This window comes from Drosophila subpulchrella, chromosome 2R (genome assembly GCF_014743375.2).
Source record: "Drosophila subpulchrella strain 33 F10 #4 breed RU33 chromosome 2R, RU_Dsub_v1.1 Primary Assembly, whole genome shotgun sequence".
NCBI classification, from domain to species: Eukaryota; Metazoa; Arthropoda; class Insecta; order Diptera; family Drosophilidae; genus Drosophila; species Drosophila subpulchrella.
In genome coordinates this window covers 16,105,643-16,125,878 of record NC_050611.1, presented here as the reverse complement: position 1 = coordinate 16,125,878, position 20,236 = coordinate 16,105,643, and the positions used below count along the sequence as shown (strand labels likewise).

Sequence of the window (20,236 nt, the reverse complement as noted above, 5' to 3'; positions counted from 1 at the left end):
TTTGTTTAGAAACGATTTCTAACCGGGAAAATTTCAATTGATTCAATTTTTTCAAGGATATTTTATTAATACTTTTTTATCTGTAATTAAGTATTAAATTTAAAGTATTTTTTCTCTCTGTGCACCTTGTTGCGGCAGGCTCAGTGGGCGTGGGGTTGCTGGGGGCGTGGCCGCGACACGTGCTCTCAATTGGCGGAGTTGGCGGGGCAGGCGGGACAATTGAAATTTTAAATGCCGCCGAGTGGCAATGACAATAATGAGCACGATGACGAGTGTTTGGGGGGATGGCGATGGCAACGGCAACAATTATGCTGATGACGTGTGTACTACACCCACTCCCTTAATGGGCCTGATCCGATTGCTTACCCTCCTTCGGAAAACAAACAAACAAACAAACAGTCGCGTGTTGTTTTTTTATGGCCTTGCTTGACTGATAACGAGTGATTAAATGTATTTTTAAATGGGTTTTAATGCTATTTTCTGTTTAATGAGCCGTTTCATTGCCCACTTTCTAGCTCTTTTTGCAAATTGTGCGTAGTACCTTAGCTATTCCTCAGTTTATTTGGCTGCCAGTAAATGGGAAAGAACATTAAGGCAACTGGGAAGTGCCACAAAGGGTTCTGATATATTTACTCTGACCAAAAATTTACGGAAATTCCAGTTTACCACATGGCCACAGAGGTCAACAAACTTACAAAATGTGCAAGTATTCACTTTACGTGGCTAGCAAATAAACATTTTGATTCTTTTGCATGTGTGTTTAAGTTTGGTAGTTGTAAAAGGTAGATTTTATATGTAAGCAATTTGTAAAATGTACATTTCTGGTCCACAAGAACTTTGAACCTTAGTCTGCAATTCAAAATGCATACAAATGATCCAACATAATCGGCTTTGAATTTATTCCTTTTCTTTTACGAAAGTATTTTGGTACAAATTGAGGCAATCTAAAATGGCAACTGCAATTTGGCAATTGTGGACACTCCTTACTTCCTCGAAGTGTTTTTTTTTCATGATTTTCTAAAATAAATCACCTACATACTCCAAAATTAAAGATATACATCCATTGCGACCTTGACATGTTTTGGTTTAGTGACTTGCTCACGTCCGAACAGATAAGCATTTGTTAAAATGACATAAAATTACACGAACGTCGGCTGACAAGGGGTAATTTAAAACTAATTTTGCGATCATCAAATGCCACCACAGCCAAGGCAGATGATATAATTGCACAGATATAAAGATAAAAGAGACTACAACAGAAAAAAAAACATTCCTTCCGTAAATGACACACCCCATTTGTAAGGAATATACTATTTGATTTATAAAAACGGAAGATATAGATAAAATAAATTGTCAACTCAAAAGACATTTCCGAATACTTATTTACTTATATTTTGCACTTCAGTTATTCATATTGCAATCATTCATAAATTATTCACATTGATGGGTGGATTAATTGGGTGTGGCTTAGTAAAAGTAATTCAATGGCAGGAATTAGTTAATCGATTCTATTGAGGCCTAGGCGTATTGTGTCATTTTGAGTGAGTGCTTTTGTTTGTGTCTAGCAAACCCATCCGAGTAAATGCCCCACCAATGCCGTAACCCAAAACAAACCCAGTCCCAACTTCACGTAACCCAAGACCCAGACTCTCTTGATGTTTAAGGTCATTGCTGGCTGTGATTAAAAGCTGCGTGCTGTAAAATAAACTCGAAACAATCTTCGGGTGTGCACTTGGCGGCATCCACGAGATTGGCATAATTGCAACCGCAGAAACGAGGCGAAAACCAGCCAAGAAGCCAAAAGCAGCTGCTTCTCGGCAGAGTGCGAAATCAACATGAGACTTGGCACAATTTCCGCTTTTCTTATCTGGTAGAACCATCATTCTGGGGTATACTTACTGAGTGGGATACTTCGTCATCATTAACACAAATGCAACACAGATTCTGACAATAAATTTGGATTTAATTACAAACATGGCTTTTTAATTTACCTTTAAAGATAAATAGGAAATCATTTTAAAATTTTGGAAGTTTTTGGAACTTTTAGATCATTAATCATGCAAAGGTGCCAACAAACTCAAAACAAATTAATGGTCACTTTTTAAATATATTTACTAGCAGACTTCAATATCTTTTATTTTTAAACAAGCATATATTCATCGAATTAAGTGATTCCCAAGGTATCGTGAGATATGTTAATGTTTTATAACTAATTATTGCAATGGATATACAGGTAAATTAATCAGTACACATTTTTGAATTACAAATACAAAAATTATTTGAAAACTTAACGCTTTTAAAAATGTTTTTCCATGTTTCCTGTTAAATTTTAAATTAATTCTTTGTTATTTTTAGCTTTAAACTAAACGAAATATATTTATTTTAAAATAATAATAAAGATTGTAACATAGTAGATGTAACATTTTAATAAATATTTTGTAAGGCAATATTTCAATTTTAGTACTATAGTTTCTAATTGATTTTTTAATTTTAAAATTTTCTATGAAACATAGGGAAAGTAATTTCTTCACTAACATCATTTCATAAAGCGAACACTTAATATAATATTTGGTATTGAAAGAGTATCATAAAGTCGAGATACCCAGCTATATTATTCCTTTTATTTTTTCGGACCACATTATCGGGGATAAAGATGAGGATGAACTTGGAGCTCGAGCTGGAGTGCATTCATTTAAGATAACCCTGCTGATTGTGGCCAGAAAAAGAGGATGGCTGAAGAGCGAATTGGTTAACCCACGCACAACTGACCATAATTGAGATGCCAAATGGATTCACGTGTGTGCCAGAATTTCCACACCCCCCATCCAAATCCATCTGGGTGCGCCATTCAGTTCCTGGAAATCCGTCGTTTATTCAAACATTTCCGGGTACCACAGGCGAACCTGCTTCCGCAATAGAATCACGTAGGAGTCCAGGACCAATTATTGTCCCTACCCCGAAATTCCGTATGCAGAAGGTTTGGGTGCGAATTAAAATCGAATTTGATTTCGAGGCAACCGAGGAGGAATTTCGCCCAGAATCATTAGCGATTGGTTTTTTGGCCAGATGATTTTGATTCGTCACACTCTGATTAACACTGAGTTTTTTTTTTGGTGGCAAGCAATTAAAACTCTGGTTCAATAAATACCAATAAATTTCGCCAGTGATTTCCCTATTTTGGCATAAATAACAATAGTGCAGGTGGTGCGATTGTCAGTTCAGTGGAGTTTATAGACCAGCGAACAGGTCAAATATCGATTAAGTTAACCGGCAGTCAAATCAAGTGTGAACCAATTGCAAACAAGGTAAGGTAAAGTACAAATACTCGGGATAGACCATGCGGCGTATGAGTGATGCAGTTGACTCATCCGCCCCGTTGACGCGATCGGGTGAAAGTTTGCTCCAACCACAATTGCAGTCTACGCTTTGCGGTGCATGGCGAATTGATTGCCGCATATGCGGAAAAGAAAGTTCACAACCGGCTGGCAAACTCAAACAAACGTCAATGCCCCGGCAAAGAGACCAGCCCACCATCATAATATTAAATAAGTTATTTGGGGGGGGCAGGGGCAGCCCCAAGTAAACGGCAACTAATCAGTCAGTCACTCAGTCAGTCGGGCCTAACAATTTTGCTTTTTCACACCACTCGAGAAAGGCAAACAAAAAGGTATTGAAACAAAACAAGCGGAATGCACTAACTGATCGGTGGATATCGGTGGAGTTAGCTGACCCGTCGAGCCTCTTGAGAATTAACTTTTGAATAGTTTATTGATCTAAGTAGGGGTTTTCCAGACAGCTTTTTTTACAATGCGTACATAGCACTTTACGTGAAAATTGACAGTAAATTTTGCATCTGCTTGAGATTTTGGTAAATATTTTTTTTGTGCTAGGAATATATCTATAAATTATAAAAAATATACCTCTTAAGTCCTGAAGAATTTTATAATAATACTTACTTACTTGAAAATCAAAGAAGTTTTTTTTTGTAAAATAAGGGTAGCTAAAATTTCTAAAGAATATTAAGTAAAAATGATTCATAAAAACAAAAACGAAAGACTTACAAAAATATTCCTGAGTCCTAAAATAATGATATATCCAAAGATTCAACAGATGTTATTATAGCAAAATCCAATTGGAACTTATAGTATTTGAAAGCTGATTGAATTTATTGATTATTTAATGTTATCTAAAATTTGTCAGTATGTAGATATTTTCAAAGTTTACTTAAATTTTAGATAAAAAATGGCTCTTAAATTAAAGACAAATATTTTCTTGCGAAGTTATTTTAATGAAGTCGAATTGAAAATCTTTGAATTTGATAAGATAGTACACTTATCCATTATTCAGTGATTTCCTAAAATGTCTTAGCATGTGGGAGTCTCTCAAATTATTTGGAAAGAGTGTTATTAGGTTCTTAATGAATTCCGCCACTTTTTCTCTGTGTATATACACCGGGCGAATGGCTTGCTAAAGGGATTGAACTGCGCACGCGCAGCGCGCACGAAGAACAGCTGAGCTACGTGCTCGGCTACTTAACCACCCAGTGATCGCCTGAAGCCCCCCAAAACCCCCTTAAAACCCCTTTCCCAGAGCCCACAGCCATCCCGCCACCCTACTGCTCATAAAAGCCCAGAAAGCAAACACGTTAGGCGCCAACAAAGCTGAGAAACTCGCCTGGCAACCCGCTGGCAGCTCAACCCGCTCGACTCACCGAGATCCAAAAAAAAAAATATCACAAAACCAAAAACGGAAAAAATACAAATAAAAAAACCAAAATCAGAAAGAAAACAAAACGTGAGACGCTTCGTTGCCGGCTTGAGCTGGCCAGAGCGCTAAAGTCAGGCTTGTATATTGTAGCTCGGGGCCTGAGATCTAAAATCTGAGATCCGAGAGGTATGGGGTCTGCGGAACGGGGCACGAGGTGTGCGGCTTGAGTGGCGGGTAAGAGACTCTTAAGTGCTCAGCTCAGTTCAGTTGCGAATTTCATACAACACGAGTCGGTTGCCTCCGAGCGGTTGGCGTTCTACAACCTACTTGATTACCCGAAATACCCACGAAATACTCCACGGCGATTCCGCAACAAAATTCGCCAAAAAAAAGTAACGAAAAATAAAAGAAGTTTCGCGATTAGGCGGAAATTAGTCAAGCAAATAATCATTCAAGTGTGAGTGCTCGCAAGTGAAAAGTGGCTGGAATTCCTCAATTTGGGAGTGTTTCAATTAAGTGGCCAAAATGATTGAGAGGCGCAGTCAACTGGATAAGGTAATGCCAAAGTTTTCACACCAAGTTCTAGCCCCAACTTCTATTACATTTTATAGTTTGCGGTCTATTAAATATTACTTAAATTACACGAAACTTTTTCCCTTTGGCTCATCTTGCTATTTACTCAACCTTTTCTGTATGCGAAATTCACTACTTGACTATGAAAGTTTCACAAATGGCAAACTCCCGCAAAACGTGTGAATTGTTTTTTATGCGAATCTCATAGTTGCAAAACTTAATAAATTCCTATATGCAATATGCAAGCAAGTTGAGTTTCAAGTTCTGAAAGTAAATAAAACTTAGGTTGCTATAAAAACATCGTTCTAAGGGGGATTTTTGTTTCTTAGTTATTGAATAAAATTATAACCATTTTAAGTATATAACATCTAAACATTTAATATTTAAATAAAGTGTTGAGCAAGAAACAATAACAAATGTATAATTTGGGATGCAGTTCCTTTTTATATTTACTTTCATACCTGATTGAAATTATTTACTTTACATTATAATAGATTTATTAAATTTACTCAATTTATAAAGTTATAATTTAATTAGAAGCCTGCTATACCATATCCTATTAGCTAATTTAGCAAGAAACACTGAAAATTATAGTATATTGCAAAAGAGTATCCCCATCTTCTACTTTCCGTAACCAAATCCATGGGGATACTTACTTCTCAAACTGTTTGATATATAGTTTCAACGATACAAGACACCGAACATATTTATTTTCCTGATTGCGATCACCGTGAAGCGAAATCTTTTGCGATTCACATAGTTGCCGGACCTCTGATTCAGGTTTTTATTCTGGGTTCTGGGTTCAGCAATCTGATTAATCAGCCATGTGCGAGATTTTCTTTTCAGGTTCTAAGCTTCTGGCAGATCGCAAGATCGCCAGATCGCACGAACTGGGAACCGAGTTCTGAATGCTGTGCTTTCTGTATCTCCGTCTGCTTATCTAAATATTCGCAAATGTGGCTGAAGATTCAGATTTATTTACATACTGGGAAATGAGTCAGTCGTAGCTCCGCGACTCATTTGCATTTGTTTGGCAGTTAAGAACTTTTGCTTTTATTTGGTTGCCCAGACTGGGCAGTGAAAAAAATGTCTGAGGCTCTAATTAATTATGTGCGTGTCAAGTTACGTAAGTTAAACCGAAGATGAAACGAAAGTAAGCCCCTCTAAATGTCTAATTTATGCGGGGATCTCATCGATCGATTCGGTTACAATGTATTTAAAGCGCGAAGCGTCACATTGGCAATCTTTTATATTCAGCGGAAATGCTTTAGTATTTTTGGCCAACTGATCGATATTAAAAGCTATATATATACGCTATATATAGCCACACGTCAGTCGATCTGCGTCACTGCGCATGCCCAGCTGCATTCATATGGAGCGTTAAGTTGGTTCTGAATGAATCGAGATAAGTTTATCATTCTTGGCCGTGTTCCGTGTCACGTAGACTTTGACAACCGACCACCTGTAGGGAGTGCAGCTTCGGGTACCCCTATATCTTGTTCCCTAAGTAGAATAGATAAAGTTCCATTACCCATGAGAATACAAAGACTGGGTGAGCCATTGTCTTACTTAGTCTTTAAGTCAGACAAATGACCATCGGTCTCAGTAAACGGTTAAAAGAAACAAATACTTAAAACGAACTAAAAGATTAATTATAAGCATTATCATTGCCTTCACTGCAGAACTAATTTTGAAATTTTTAAGCAATAAGTTTAATGGGTTTGTCGAGTTTCCGCTATAAAATTTGTATACATACATGTTTAAGCAAAAATATTCATTAACTAAAAGAAGGGAATTTTTTAAGTTAATCCTCCTTTCTGCCAACAGCATACATTAAAATAAATTGCAATATATATTTATTTTGTATGGTCAAAATTAAATCCTGAGCTTATTTTTTTGTAAAAACAATATAGGACTCGTAAAAATGTTGTATATAAACAACGCGTGCACATTTAATCAGATTAGCAAGCAGCACTTAAATTAATAAACGCATTAGCATATGTGTCACTCAATTAACACTTCAATATGGTATTTTTAATTAATTAAATTAAATTCAATTAAATCTGGCAAGTAATTTAAGTCCATTGAATGAAATTAATTTTATTAAATTATTTTTAACATTTACTATAAGAAGAAATAAACTTAATTTAAGCACGTGTCCCAAAATACTGCTTCACTTTTAAATAGTAAAACGCTAATTTGTTAAATCAATTACTTTTCATTACTTGGTTAAATGCAAATTAATTTCGTTCTAAGGAGTAAATTAAATAAACAAACAATACCCACTTTTCGCAGACAATTGAAATAAAGCGAATCAATTAAATTGATTTTATTGGCATCGAGTGTGTGCGATACTGTACTCCTTTATGCGATTTCGATGCCAATGAAAGCGATGCTTTTGGCATTAATTAGCCGCATGATTAACGATGGCATGGGTGTTACCACCCCCCTCGTTAAGCCCGCTTTAATTGTAGTTTAAGTCTGCCATTGAACCGTCTTCATTTCTCCCAGAGCACTTGGGGTATTATCTCAATTACGGGTTAGCTAACCAACGCCACTCGAAACAATAACAAACTTGGCCCGGTAATTAAATCAAAGCCGTCAAGAAGAAAACGTTAGCATAGCAAATAATACATGTGCGAACGCACATAAACAACACCAATATACAATATATACAATCGAACAACAAACGCCAAAGCCGCTAAACAAATAATCAAAGCTGGAAAGCGAAAATATGTAGTTATTGTTATACTTATGTGTGTATCTCTGAGTACGTTTATCTGCACGTGTTCGTCTTTGGGAGCTGTGGGTGTACGGAAAAGGCAAGAGAAGAAGAAGAACCAGTCGAAGCGCTAAAAATATCTATAGATTTTTTACGCCAAAAAGGTCACGTTCAAAAACGAAGTCAAAAATCGACGCCAAAAAAGCCATAGACGCGATTCGAGCAAACAACAAAAAATACAAAACGTAATGAAATTAAAGCAAAATCCGGCAATCAAGCTTACAAACTGGGTAGTGTTTTTTTATGGGCATGTGTGTGTGTGTCGGCAACCCCAAGAAAAGTCAAGGCCCCCTCGCTTATTCTCTCTTCCTTTCACTTACTCTTTCGCTATGCTGATTAGCTTCGCATTGTACAGTTACTCCGTGACCCTGAGCAATGTCAGCCAGGGGCTGGCAAAAGGGGGATATCGCAATCTTAAAAAAATGTACTCTAATAAGAAATTCTTAAAAACTATTTTTAATAAGAAAATATTGTAAGAACTTAAATGTTTATTCAGAAAAATAAAGTAAGAACTTTAAACATATAAGTTCACACATTTTTACCTTTTCAAAGAAAATCTAAAAAATTACGGATTGGATTTTAAGACTTAATTACACATTTCTACACTTAAATGCCTGCCTACATTAAATAGTGACCTAATATTAATGTAATATCGGGGTATTATAGATAGATGTAATAAATATTTAAAAAAATATAGAAAAAAAAATTTGGAGTTGAACTCTTCACATGTTCTTATGCATTGAAAATTGAAATTGGCTTGGTTTGGTTACCCTTCCTAATACGCAAAGCAATCTATTTATTTTAAAAATGTATTAAATATTCCCTTTTTGTCAAATCTCTTCTCCTATAAATATTTAAAAAAAATTGCAAGCAAAATCTTACAGCGTTTGGAGTTGAACTCTTAACATGTACTTATGCATTTCAAATGGAAATTGGTTTGGTTTGGTTACCCTTCCTAATAAACCAAGCAATCATTTTTTTTATTTAAATTTACCTTTACCCCCTTTTTGTCAAAAAAATTCCCACGCCACTGACCTTTACAGTTCACACCCATTTTCATCTCCATCTTCAATTTCGAACACATAAGTGTGACCAGCCTTAAAAAATAGGTGCAAAAATCGTTGAACGGCACCATTGTTGCCATTGTTTGTTGTTCCTAAAGATCGTTGTTTGGCTATTCAAATTTTATGCATTGTCAGCGAACAACAACAACACAATGGTACTACAAAATAATGTTGGGGGGGGGGGGAGGCAAACAGCCGGCCGAACATACATACAATTCAATTTAACGCCATGCGGCCCGCCCGGTTATTTGGTTTTCTAGTTCAAGTTGAGGGTCAATAGCTGTTTTGGCTTGCATTTCGGCCCGGCTTTATATGTTTGTTTGCAATTTGTAAAATTGCCAAACAAATATTGATTGGCGAGTGAAAAAAGGCAAATGCAAATAGCCGTATCTGCTAAAATCTCGCATCTGCTGCCTTCAGTCGCCCCACCTTAAATGTTTATATTTAGCCAGGGCAAACTGTAGAGGGAGGACGAGGTGAGGTGTTCCCAAGGGCGTAGCCGGTTCAACGTGATTCATCCGCAGGTTCAATGCATCAAAAGTTGTAGTTTCTACACAGAAAGAAAAATATAATACCTATACCTTAGGATTAATAGTTTAAAAAAAAGGAAGTATTATAACACAAATAATAATAATAATAACACAAATAACAATATAATAATAGTATAATATGATGGAGTATTATAATACAATATGTTTTATTGAAAATCACTGATTTGATTACCTATACCTTAGGATCAATGGTTTAATATAATGGGGTATTGTAATACAAAACATTATATTGAAAATCACTGATTCAATTTTTATAAATATTAAGTAGATATATAAATAAATATATTTGGTGAACCCTAAAATTAAATCTTAAATAAAACCATACTTTTAAAAAGTGGTCAACCTTTCAGATTTAAAATACTTTTAATCTACTATCCTAAATCTTAAAACAAGTACTTTAAAAAAAAATCCATCTCTAAATTGTACGTGAAATTTCTGCCAGTGCAGCGACTTAATTCAGTTTTCCAACAAGGTGGGAAGGTTAAAGCCGCCAAAGGGGCACTGCAAAATGGAATACGGAATGGGATATAGATTTAACAAGGTGGAAAGTGAGGGCTACACGTGACTTGCTGTGCGGCAGATTAGTAATTAATGCATAAGTAGACTAGGCAAACAATTATTCGGATGACTGATGCACAGTCATTCCACAGGCCAAAGGTTCTAGTGCCCTTTGCCTGGGATTATTAATTGGCCAATTGAAATCAGCAGTTACTAAGTGATTTGTCTACCGTCAAATCAATTTATATTGAGGTAGATCAAGTCATGTATGAAAACCGGTTTAGTCTCAGAAATTACAAACGGTTAGATCTAAATCTTTAGCAAAAAGATGATAGAGATAAATATGCATTTTGGTTTACCCATTTCCTTGTTAGTTTATTGATTGATTTTACTGAAGTAAATATTATTGATTAGCAAAACCTTTAAACGACAATTAACCAGAGGACAGAGATCACATCTTTTAATGCCTATTAATTCAAATGAGCCATACAAGATATAAATAAAAATCTTTTTATGGAATTCACTGAACTGGTTTTGATACTACTTTTAGCCAAGTTTGTTTTCGTGAAATCCAATTTAGAGATAATTATTCAAAGACTCTGTCTTATGTGGTAAAGTAAGGGTATATAAAAGTGGACTTGCTGTCCAGTTTTATTTTTAGACTAGCCAAATTAATTTTTTTTAATTCCAATTTTATAATAGCTTTTCATATTCCTTTTTGGCAGTTTTATATATATTCTTAATATCTGGTTCTGGTGGTGGGGGGATGAGTTCAAGGCGGTTCCGGTCGATCCCAGATGCAGTTTCGTTGTGCAGTTAACTTATCATTGGATTAAAGCCATATAACTTTAATGTCCGAAATCGTAGAACAACGAAACTTGGTATGGGCTCGAAACTCGGTCAGACAGATGAGGTGAGCCACTTGCGGTAATGTTATATCCCCACTGAACCACCGACTTTTTGAGATCCCCAACCACCGAGTTTTGTGATCAGATAGTGAGCGGGTTCACTGAACTGCAGTCACCTATGGATTGGCATTGGGAGGGAGCGAGACGGCAAGAGCCATTCGCTGTGGGTGCAAAGAGCTCGACGATTATGTGGGTCAGACCGACAATTACACTGAAAGTAGGCGGTCTACTTTTCCTCAAAACCCGTTTACAGTTAACAACGGCAGATGCTGAGAAAGCACAACAAACACACAGAAACAAAGAAATTCGCCGCGCTCTTTGGCTCTCTTTCTATAATTTGCACAACTCTAGATTGCAAGATGGACTGTAAAGTAACAGTAGTGCAACACTCTCTTTCTCTCTCTCTCTTTGCAGAATGAAAGTAGTACTCTTTCTTTCTCCATTTCTCTAGTTTTAAGCTCTTTAAATCGCCATCAAAGATTAAAATATACATATTTATGTTTGCTGTAAAGTCTCCAATTATAATTAATATAAACTTTTGATTACATTTTCCACTTTCCAATTTTAGCTTAGAAAAAAAGCATAAAAAGTAGATATCACTCTCATTTTTCTCTTTTGCAATTGCACATTTTAACATTGCAATTTTCACTGTTATTGCAAGATCTCTCTCTCTCTCTCTGTTACATTAACAGCAGTTGCTCTCTTTACAGCGAGAAAGCAGAGAGTGAAAGAAATGCGATCGCATTGCTGCCTCCCTTTGACAACAGCGTTTGTGTGCTTGCTATCCCCCTCTCAAGTGCAAACTTTTGCATTGCAATTACAGAGAGAGAGGAGATGAGCTGCTGTTGCTCTCTTCTTGTAACGGAAGAACGCAGGCTATAAAAGCGGCGCATGCGCTGAGTGTTTTCCTCAGTCGCGCAGCTGCACTCGAAAAGAACGGTTCATCCGAGTGTTAAGATCTTCCATATAGAGGAAAACCCATCTGAAATTCAAAAAACAGTGCCAAAATGACGGCCAGAACCACAACGACACAGCGCAGCCTCTACATCACGAACGAGGTGAGTTCCTGCTTTGCCAAAAAAAAGAAAACACAAGCCCCCAAATCAAAGGCAAACAAATGGAATAAAATAATTTGTGAAGTCTGCCGCGGGCACTTTTGATTCCTGATTACGAATCCACTTCTCGTTCTACTTGTGATTCGGAATCTGATTTCGCCTCTGATTCTGACGAGTGGCACTCCGAAACTGGCTGCTAATTAGTGCTGCCTCATTAAAAGCCGGCCCAAAGCGAACGAAACTGTTGCTCGGACACTCGAGACCGCTCTTCAGAAAATGCCAGGGAAACCAGGAAAACCAGAGCAGACTCAAAGCAAAAAGTCGAGCAAACAAATCTGAATGCCCTGCTGCCATTTGTAATTGCAAAACAAAAGCCCCATTTACCAGCCAGGTCAGAAGTTCCGGTCCCGGGCGAAAATACTATATCCAAATTAATAATCAATGAAAACAATTAGCGCGCCAAATGCTTTTTCGGGAAAAACTCGTTCCATACACTTTGGCTCTTTGCTAAAGGCTTATGGATCCCGGAATTCTAAAGCAATATTGGATTTGAAATGATTAGAATAAATTAGTATTCATTTTCGCAAGCAAACAGCTGCCGGCCAAAAAGCTTAAAGAAAGCAACAGTAAAACGCAAACAACAAATATCCAGATTTTTGACTTGCCCTGCGGGCTAAAACGATAAAGAAAAAACGATGAAAACGGCGGCAGAAGCCAAATCAAATGCAAATTATAAAGAAATAATAATAATAATGTGGCTAATTAAGAGTGAAATTTCAGGAAATCAAATAAGTAGAAGGAAGAACAAAACGAAAAACCGGTCATTGGCAGTTGAGTGTAAAAGTGGCCAAAACAAAAAGGAAAATTCAATTATTCAAGGAAAAACTTTTCGATGAAATAGGTCAATTTTCTTTAAAAGGGGCAAAGGAAATTTTCATTTAACTTGACTGAAATTTATAATATAAATCAGCTTACAGTCACATTTAGTCATATAAAATATAAAGAAATAATACAAATAATCTGGCTAATTACAAGTAAAGCTCCGGAAGTAAAAGTTGCCAAAACAAAAAGGAAAATTGAATTATTCAAGAAAAATCTTTTTGATTAAATAGGTAATTTTTCTTTAAAAGGGTAATAGAAAACTTCGGGTTTACTTCACTTAAATTTGTAATATAAATGAGCTTACAGTCACATTTAGTTATATAAAATATGAAGAAGTAATACATATAATCTGGCTAAATACAAGTAAAGCTCCAGGAAGTAAAAGTTGCCAAAACAGAAATGAAAATTCAGTTATTCAAGAAAAAAGACTTTCCGATTAAACTGGTAAGTTTTCTTTTAAAGGGGAAAAGGAAATTTTCATTTATTGTATAAAATAAATCAGCCAACGGTCACAATTAGTCAAGTGAATTATAAAGAATAAAGAACACAATTATTCAAAAACAAACTTTTCGATTAATCAGGGCTTTGTCTTTAAACTATAACCTGACATAAATTTATATAATAAATAAGTATGCAGTCCCAATTAATTTGAATAATGATGATAAGGTTTTCAATAAATAATAATAAAATACAATTTATAAATAAGGCTTATAAATTATAAGGTGATAATTCAGAAAACCAAATAAATATAAAGAACAACCAAACGAAAACATAACTACTATTATATCTTTATTATAATTAAAAACTATATTTTCAATTTACAAGGGGTAACCTTTCATATAAGTAAACAGAAATGATCATAATACAACACATTATATAAATGATTTATGATAGTATAACTTACTTATGGATATTACCTCCTAATAGTTATTATTTAAAGTATTAAATCTCTTAACCACTGACAGTCATCAATCAAGAAACGCTTCAGATTTCAGGTGGCTTTAAATAGAACTCGGGCGGGCAGGTGAGCGAACTGCTGCGGTTACCTCATTAGCAAAGTTAAATGAGATTGTGTAATGCCCTCGCCCACTAATATGCAACCGAAACTATAATTAAGCTCGAGCGACTGAAGAAGGCGCCAATTGCCACCCCCAAATGGGCGGCGGCCCAGTTTGTTGGCAAAGTAATTAACGTTTATTGGCTGCGGACAAACAAGAAGTTCGTGGGCTGCTTATTTTCGTAAATTCAATCTTCTTTTCCGAAATGAGTGGGTATACTCAAACATATGTGGGTCCTGTGGATGCGGCCACGCCCCCCATCCAAAATCTGCGCCTTTGTTTGTTTGCCCGCGCGCTTAGACTTTTGTTTGTTGGCCCAATATTTACACGACAATTTTTGAGCAAGAATAACAAAAAGATTTTTGCGCGCCCAAGTCAACAGAGTAAGACGAAAGACCCACAGACGTATTATACTATCGATGGCAACAATTACCAGACATCGGGGCGTATGCGTGATATGTCGACGAGCCGTATCACGCATACGCCTCGTATGCAAACGGAAACTGCTTGGCCCGCAAATGTGTGTTTTTTCTTCTGTTTATATCTGCTATTTTTTCCTCTTTTTGGCCCAGTCTGCAGTCCGGCTGACCGTAATTCAACTTGGCCAGCTGCAAACAGATTCAATTTGCATTGCGAAATGCAAATGCATTGGTCAGAACGAAATCCCACAGTCAGGTCTGCATTCGGCCAACTACTTCTGCCCTTTTATTTTGTGGCATTTGTTCGGTTTTTGTCATGCAAATGGAATCTCACATTCTTACGCACAATTCACCCAGTAAGAGGTTCTACTGGTTGATTGGTGTGTGGCCTCTTGTGTAAATCCCAAAAAAAGGTCTTGAGTCTCCTGGCCCTGTAATTTATATTTGTTGGAAATAGTTTCCTTGTATTATTAATTGCACATTCGTTACTTTACTTGGCTCAAAGCCCCTTAATTTGGTTTAAATTGCTGGCATTTTCGTTTTGTCAGCCCTGGTCATCCATGTGTATTTGCATTGTAAATGGTCACAAAAATGTGATAATTGTATGGAATATATTTGCAACTTTCAATAAATTTGCCCCACACTCGTCTTAAATACATAGTTGCTGAATGGATTTTTAGAATACATTTGTAAGCATTTAAAGAGTAAATAAATAAATGTGGGACAAATATGACTTCCGATTGGTATGCGCATGATTTTAGGCTAACGGAATATAAAATTATTATTTTCTTTGGGAAAACAAATGAGAATCTATTTCTATATTTCAACCTTTAGTGAACAACGAAACCCTTGTTAAATTTTTTTTGGGCGTTTTTTTAAAGTTTTCAAGTACAACGCTAACAGAATCTTTTGGCCAACTAGGGTCAGGGCTGTGATTTGTTTAACTATTTGTTTAATTAAGCGGCTGCATTTGTGTCAGGGCTGCCGCAGAATCTGCGGCGTCTCGGGGCGTTTAAAAATGTTCGCTTAAATGCTTTTCGAGTAACAATTAGACAACAGCAATTGCAGGGTTAACTGCCGTCCCCTTTAGACCCCCTAACCCCCCTAAACCAAAGTCATGGAGTGTCATGGCCCGCTGGACTTGCTTTTCTGACCTGCTCTGCACTTGGTTTTTATGTTTTCATTTTTGATTGCCCCCAGACAGCCAAGCAAACACAGACGGCCATTGATGGATATATTTTCGTAACTAAATGCGGGCTCACAGTCCGTTGGATTTGAATTTAAGTTAGGTTTTTGGATGTGAACCTTTCGCCTTGGTCGGCTGGCTTTCGAAATACTTGGGGCCCGGGAAAATTCACTCACTGCCAAGTGGAAAAACTCGATGCATCCAGCTGAAAACTAAATGCTGAAAACTGGTTGCCTGGCCTTGGTCTAATCCACATTTCAGAACCTCCAGCCAGCCAGCCAGCCAGCAACAGGCAGCAGATTCTGTCTCGGATCTCGACTGGGGTTTCCAAACTTGATACTCGACCGTTTGGCCTACGTTTTAGCCATGGCTGCTGGCCAGAACGAAAATGCATTGCTGCAACTTGACTTTGCCATCGCAATCACAACGCTTTGGACCGCAGCACACCAAACAAGTGGCGTTCAAGTGCGGATTGCCAAGATCAATGTGTCGACAGCATGAGTTTCAACAATGATGTATAGTCTCATCTCCAGTGGTTGCATCTCCTTTAATAATCTCTATTGTTTTTGTCTTCTTTTAGATAATCATCACCGCCATGGACCGATTCGTTTGGTTTGTCCTGCTGGTGGTCATGTCGCACCTGGTCACCGAGTTCACCCGCGTCTCCGGATACGCACGGGGCCAGCGCCACGAGCTGGTGTTGCTGAACGATGTGAGTAGTCAAAAACCTGATTGGGCGCCAGTTAAAAAGTTTACTGACAGGCCCACTGGTTAAACATCTCCGAAATTCATCAAAATTGTCTGGTTTTTCATATTGAAAAGGATTAGCTAAAAATTGTTCACAAAAAAATTATATATCTAAAACACCATTCACTCAAAAAAAAAATTTGGCCTGGATTTTAAAACCTTCTACTTAATGGTGATTTTTTCTATAAATAAGAAAAGTTATCTACTCGTTAACAAAATACTTTAAACAATTTTCTTTTCAAACATTTATAAACAAAAATACAAATTTTCGTAATTAGCCATTGTGGTTCCATTTTTAAAATTCACTTTTTGAGTGTACCTAACTTTCAAACTTCTAAAAAATATTTTGATTTTTCGTTATACAAGTAATCACCAATTTGAGTCCAGTATACCTATAAAAAACCATATACTTCGGATGGCGAACGATACATTTTAAGATGTATAAAAATAATAGTTCTAGATATTTTGAAAAAACCTTATTTGTTTAGAAACGGTTTTTTTAGACATATGTGTAAGCCTTAAAAAATGTGTTTTGAGACTTAAACTTTAAATTATGATATGTGACATTTTTTTAATGTGTATTAACTATTTTTAAGGACTTCCTGAATTAGTTTCAAGAGATCTTGAAAAACATATTTCTTTAATAAGAAAATACTTTTTAAATTTATCCATAATTTCTAACAATGTAACATTTTTTTTTTCCGTAATTTCCGTTATTTTTTTATCCATAATTTCTAACAATTTAACATTATTTTTTTCCGGTGCAGCATAAGCTGCAATTACTTAACTCATAACTGTTGACTTAATTTTGACGAGTAATTAATATTCGAATGACCTTTTCAGACCCTGCTGCAGCCGATGCCCGTCCAGAACATGGTGTTGTATCCCAACCAGGATTACGGGCAGTACCAGCAGCGTCCCTCCTCCTCATCCTCCTCCTCCGCGGGATCCATGAGCAGCCTGCAGCACAATGCGGCTCTGCTGCTGAGCAGCTTGGCGGCGGGAATGAGTCCTGGAAATGGAGCAGCTGCAGCGGGAACAGCGGTGCCCGGGAGCAATGCGGCTATTTTGTCCCTGGGCGATAGCCAACCGGCTCATGCGACCGAAAACGTGTACCCAATGTTCAGTTTGCGACCCCTGATCGACAGCATTTTCGAGGTGAGTTCACACAATTTGCCGGAGGAGGTCTATCCTGCCGTGAAATCCATGTTCCACAATGATTCATCCGAATTTCCCACAGATTCCGATTTCGACGCTGCGCGCTGTCAACAATTTGGTGGGTCGATTGACCGGAGGATATCGCCAGGCCCCCACGGAAATGTCACAGAAATCCGTGGCAGCAGGTACTGCTTTACCATCCGGCAGACAAAATCCCACTCTAACTGCCCATCCCAGTCCGCATCATCAAATGAGGGAGGAGATGGCGTAATTTTAGGCTCTATATTTAGTCAGTAATTGAATGAATGTTGTCATTTCTGTCAGTGTATGTTTCAGTGTGTGTTTTTCGTGTGCATTTCGACCTTTGTGATATATGTGACCTTGCTGTAAGCCTAGCTTAAGTGTATTTATGTCAATACAGATGAAAATCCAAAAAAAAACGTTAGTTTATGGAATAAATGTAACACCTACCAACCAGTAGCATATGACATTTTTCCAATGTGTTGTGGGTTAAATTATTGTGCAGTAAAGTACGAAATACAAAATAAATAAAAAAAATAAATACAATTGGTTTTAAAAACTTCTTCTTGTTTTTTCAAGTGGGGAAATGTTTTTGTTCATATGAAACAATTGCAAGTTGTATATAGGCCTTACAAAAAATTGATATAAAATAAAATAACACAAAAAAAATTAAATTGCAACAATCAAGCACAAAAAACCCTTACTTAATATTTATTTGAACACTATAGTTGAAAATAAACACATCAAATTTTTTTAGTTTAATCGTCAGGATTTTAAAAATATATTGTTTTCATTTTGTTTTTGTTTAAAAGTCCATGTCCTATAAAATCCTTAAAAAAGTTCCTACACCCTCCGCATATCACTGTATAAAATATGTTTTTGTTCCAATGAGACAAAAGTAACATATTTACAAACTTAACATGAATTGTATATATGAACAGCCCCAAAGCTCTCAATAAAATATTTACACTGCCCAGTTTTTTTTTAGCTTATTGCATTTAAAAAAACGCAGCATACTTTTAGCATTGGCAATAATATATTTAATCCGATGTGAGTGTGTAAATATGTTGGTTAAAAATTCAGTTATTTCATTGATGCAAATGGAACTCAATTATAAATAATTTTTTGTATTTTTGGGGATTTGCGCAAATATTATGACCCATTGATGGGTCAATAAACGCATATCAGCGAATTGACAAAAAGCACTTCCCCATTTAAAGATCATAACAAAAAGGTTATCAGCAAAGAGCAATGGCACTTCCTGGGTAGCAAATACTGTAAATTAATTGAATTAAATTTAATGAGATTTCCATTTGTCAAATAGGAAAAGTTCTCGCGTAATTAAAGCAGAAAAATACAGATAATAAAAAGAACATCAAGTGATTTTTTCGACGAGAAAACCTCCTATTTTCCAAGGTAATCATGCGTGATTTAAGGGACCCGAGCAAAGCCAACCGGCAATGAATCCAATTTAATTATATTTTCTTTTTGGACCCTTTTCGCTGGCATTTGATTTCGGCCATCGCATTCTAAATTATCCAGCACGTGCGCTGCGGATTTGGCCAAAAAAAATCGAAGCCAGAGGCAAAGGCACATTAACGCAAGCGGCTCTGTTTGTCATTTGAATACCTAATGAACAAATCGCCGGGACAAAAGAAGAGACTTAAATTGGGAATGGATGGTTGGCAGAGTCGAAAATCAGCCGGACGAATTGGAGAAACCCCAAAAGAGAAACACATCTATAATGGAAACTTGGCTTAGAAAAAAAGAACCCCAAACCCATTCAATACTTATTAATTTGTCCGGCTGCAATTGGCAAACCCAATTTGCCTGCAGCTTCGTTGAAGCGTAGACGAAAATAAAACCAAAACCGAATTTATGGCCAAATTCAGTCAATTGCACACCACTTTTAAGCCAACGAAATGTGGACGGAAAAGGGGCGGGAATCCAAAAAACCGGTTTGCCAATATTCGCCAAATCGGATGCACTTAATGGGGCCTATGAGTAATGTAGTAGTTCTCCAACCATTGTTTGATTCTGTAATTCCGAGTTATGCATGGCAAATCGGGGATTAAAATAGATTATCTCTGAGGGTTAATCGATTTTTCATGGCAATGAAGCTGGTTATACTATACTACTATACTATATTTGTAGAAATTTCTGATTAGCTACGAAAAACGGTTCTTAAGACCTGATATATTACTGATATTTTGTCTTTATGTTTGTTTATATTGTATGAAACTAGCTTTCTAATTTATGGAATTTTGTAAATATGTTTTTATAAGTATTAGTATGGATTTGCTAAGGAATAGCGTTCTTAAGAACTTTGATAGTTTAGCTTAAAACTTTCTTCACTTTGTACGAGTCTTGTTAGCTTTCTAGTTTTGGAATTTTCTTAAAACCATTTCTTATTAAAATTCTTGCTACAAAGGTGTTAAGTTTTACTTAAGTTAAGATTTGTAAATTAATTATCCAAATTAGGGAGAATATTAGTTTTGAAAACAACAAATAATACCCCTAAAAAAAGTGAATTTGGTTTCACATCCCAGAACTTTGTTAGCTTATCATATTTTTTAATGCTGAACCCAGCTAGTCCGTCATGTCTGAGTTGTTACCAAATTCTCACC

At 36.4% G+C, this 20,236-nt stretch overlaps 1 protein-coding gene across 3 annotated transcripts; it reads left to right on the top strand.

The window, feature by feature from the left end:
* The first annotated feature begins 4,986 nt into the window (after positions 1-4,986).
* Positions 4,987-18,168, top strand: LOC119551868. 3 transcript variants are annotated; one of them, XM_037861460.1, is made up of 4 exons: positions 4,987-5,262; positions 16,264-16,395; positions 17,274-17,588; positions 17,671-18,168. In XM_037861460.1, the coding sequence occupies exons 1-4, from the start codon at positions 5,233-5,235 to the stop codon at positions 17,857-17,859; spliced, it is 666 nt and encodes a 221-aa protein (XP_037717388.1). In that variant the 5' UTR covers positions 4,987-5,232; the 3' UTR covers positions 17,860-18,168. The 3 variants fall into 3 exon arrangements, with proteins under 3 accessions (XP_037717388.1, XP_037717387.1, XP_037717389.1); XM_037861459.1 differs by lacking the exon at positions 4,987-5,262 and adding an exon at positions 11,987-12,141; XM_037861461.1 differs by lacking the exon at positions 4,987-5,262 and adding an exon at positions 16,111-16,198.
* Positions 18,169-20,236: the final 2,068 nt, after the last annotated feature.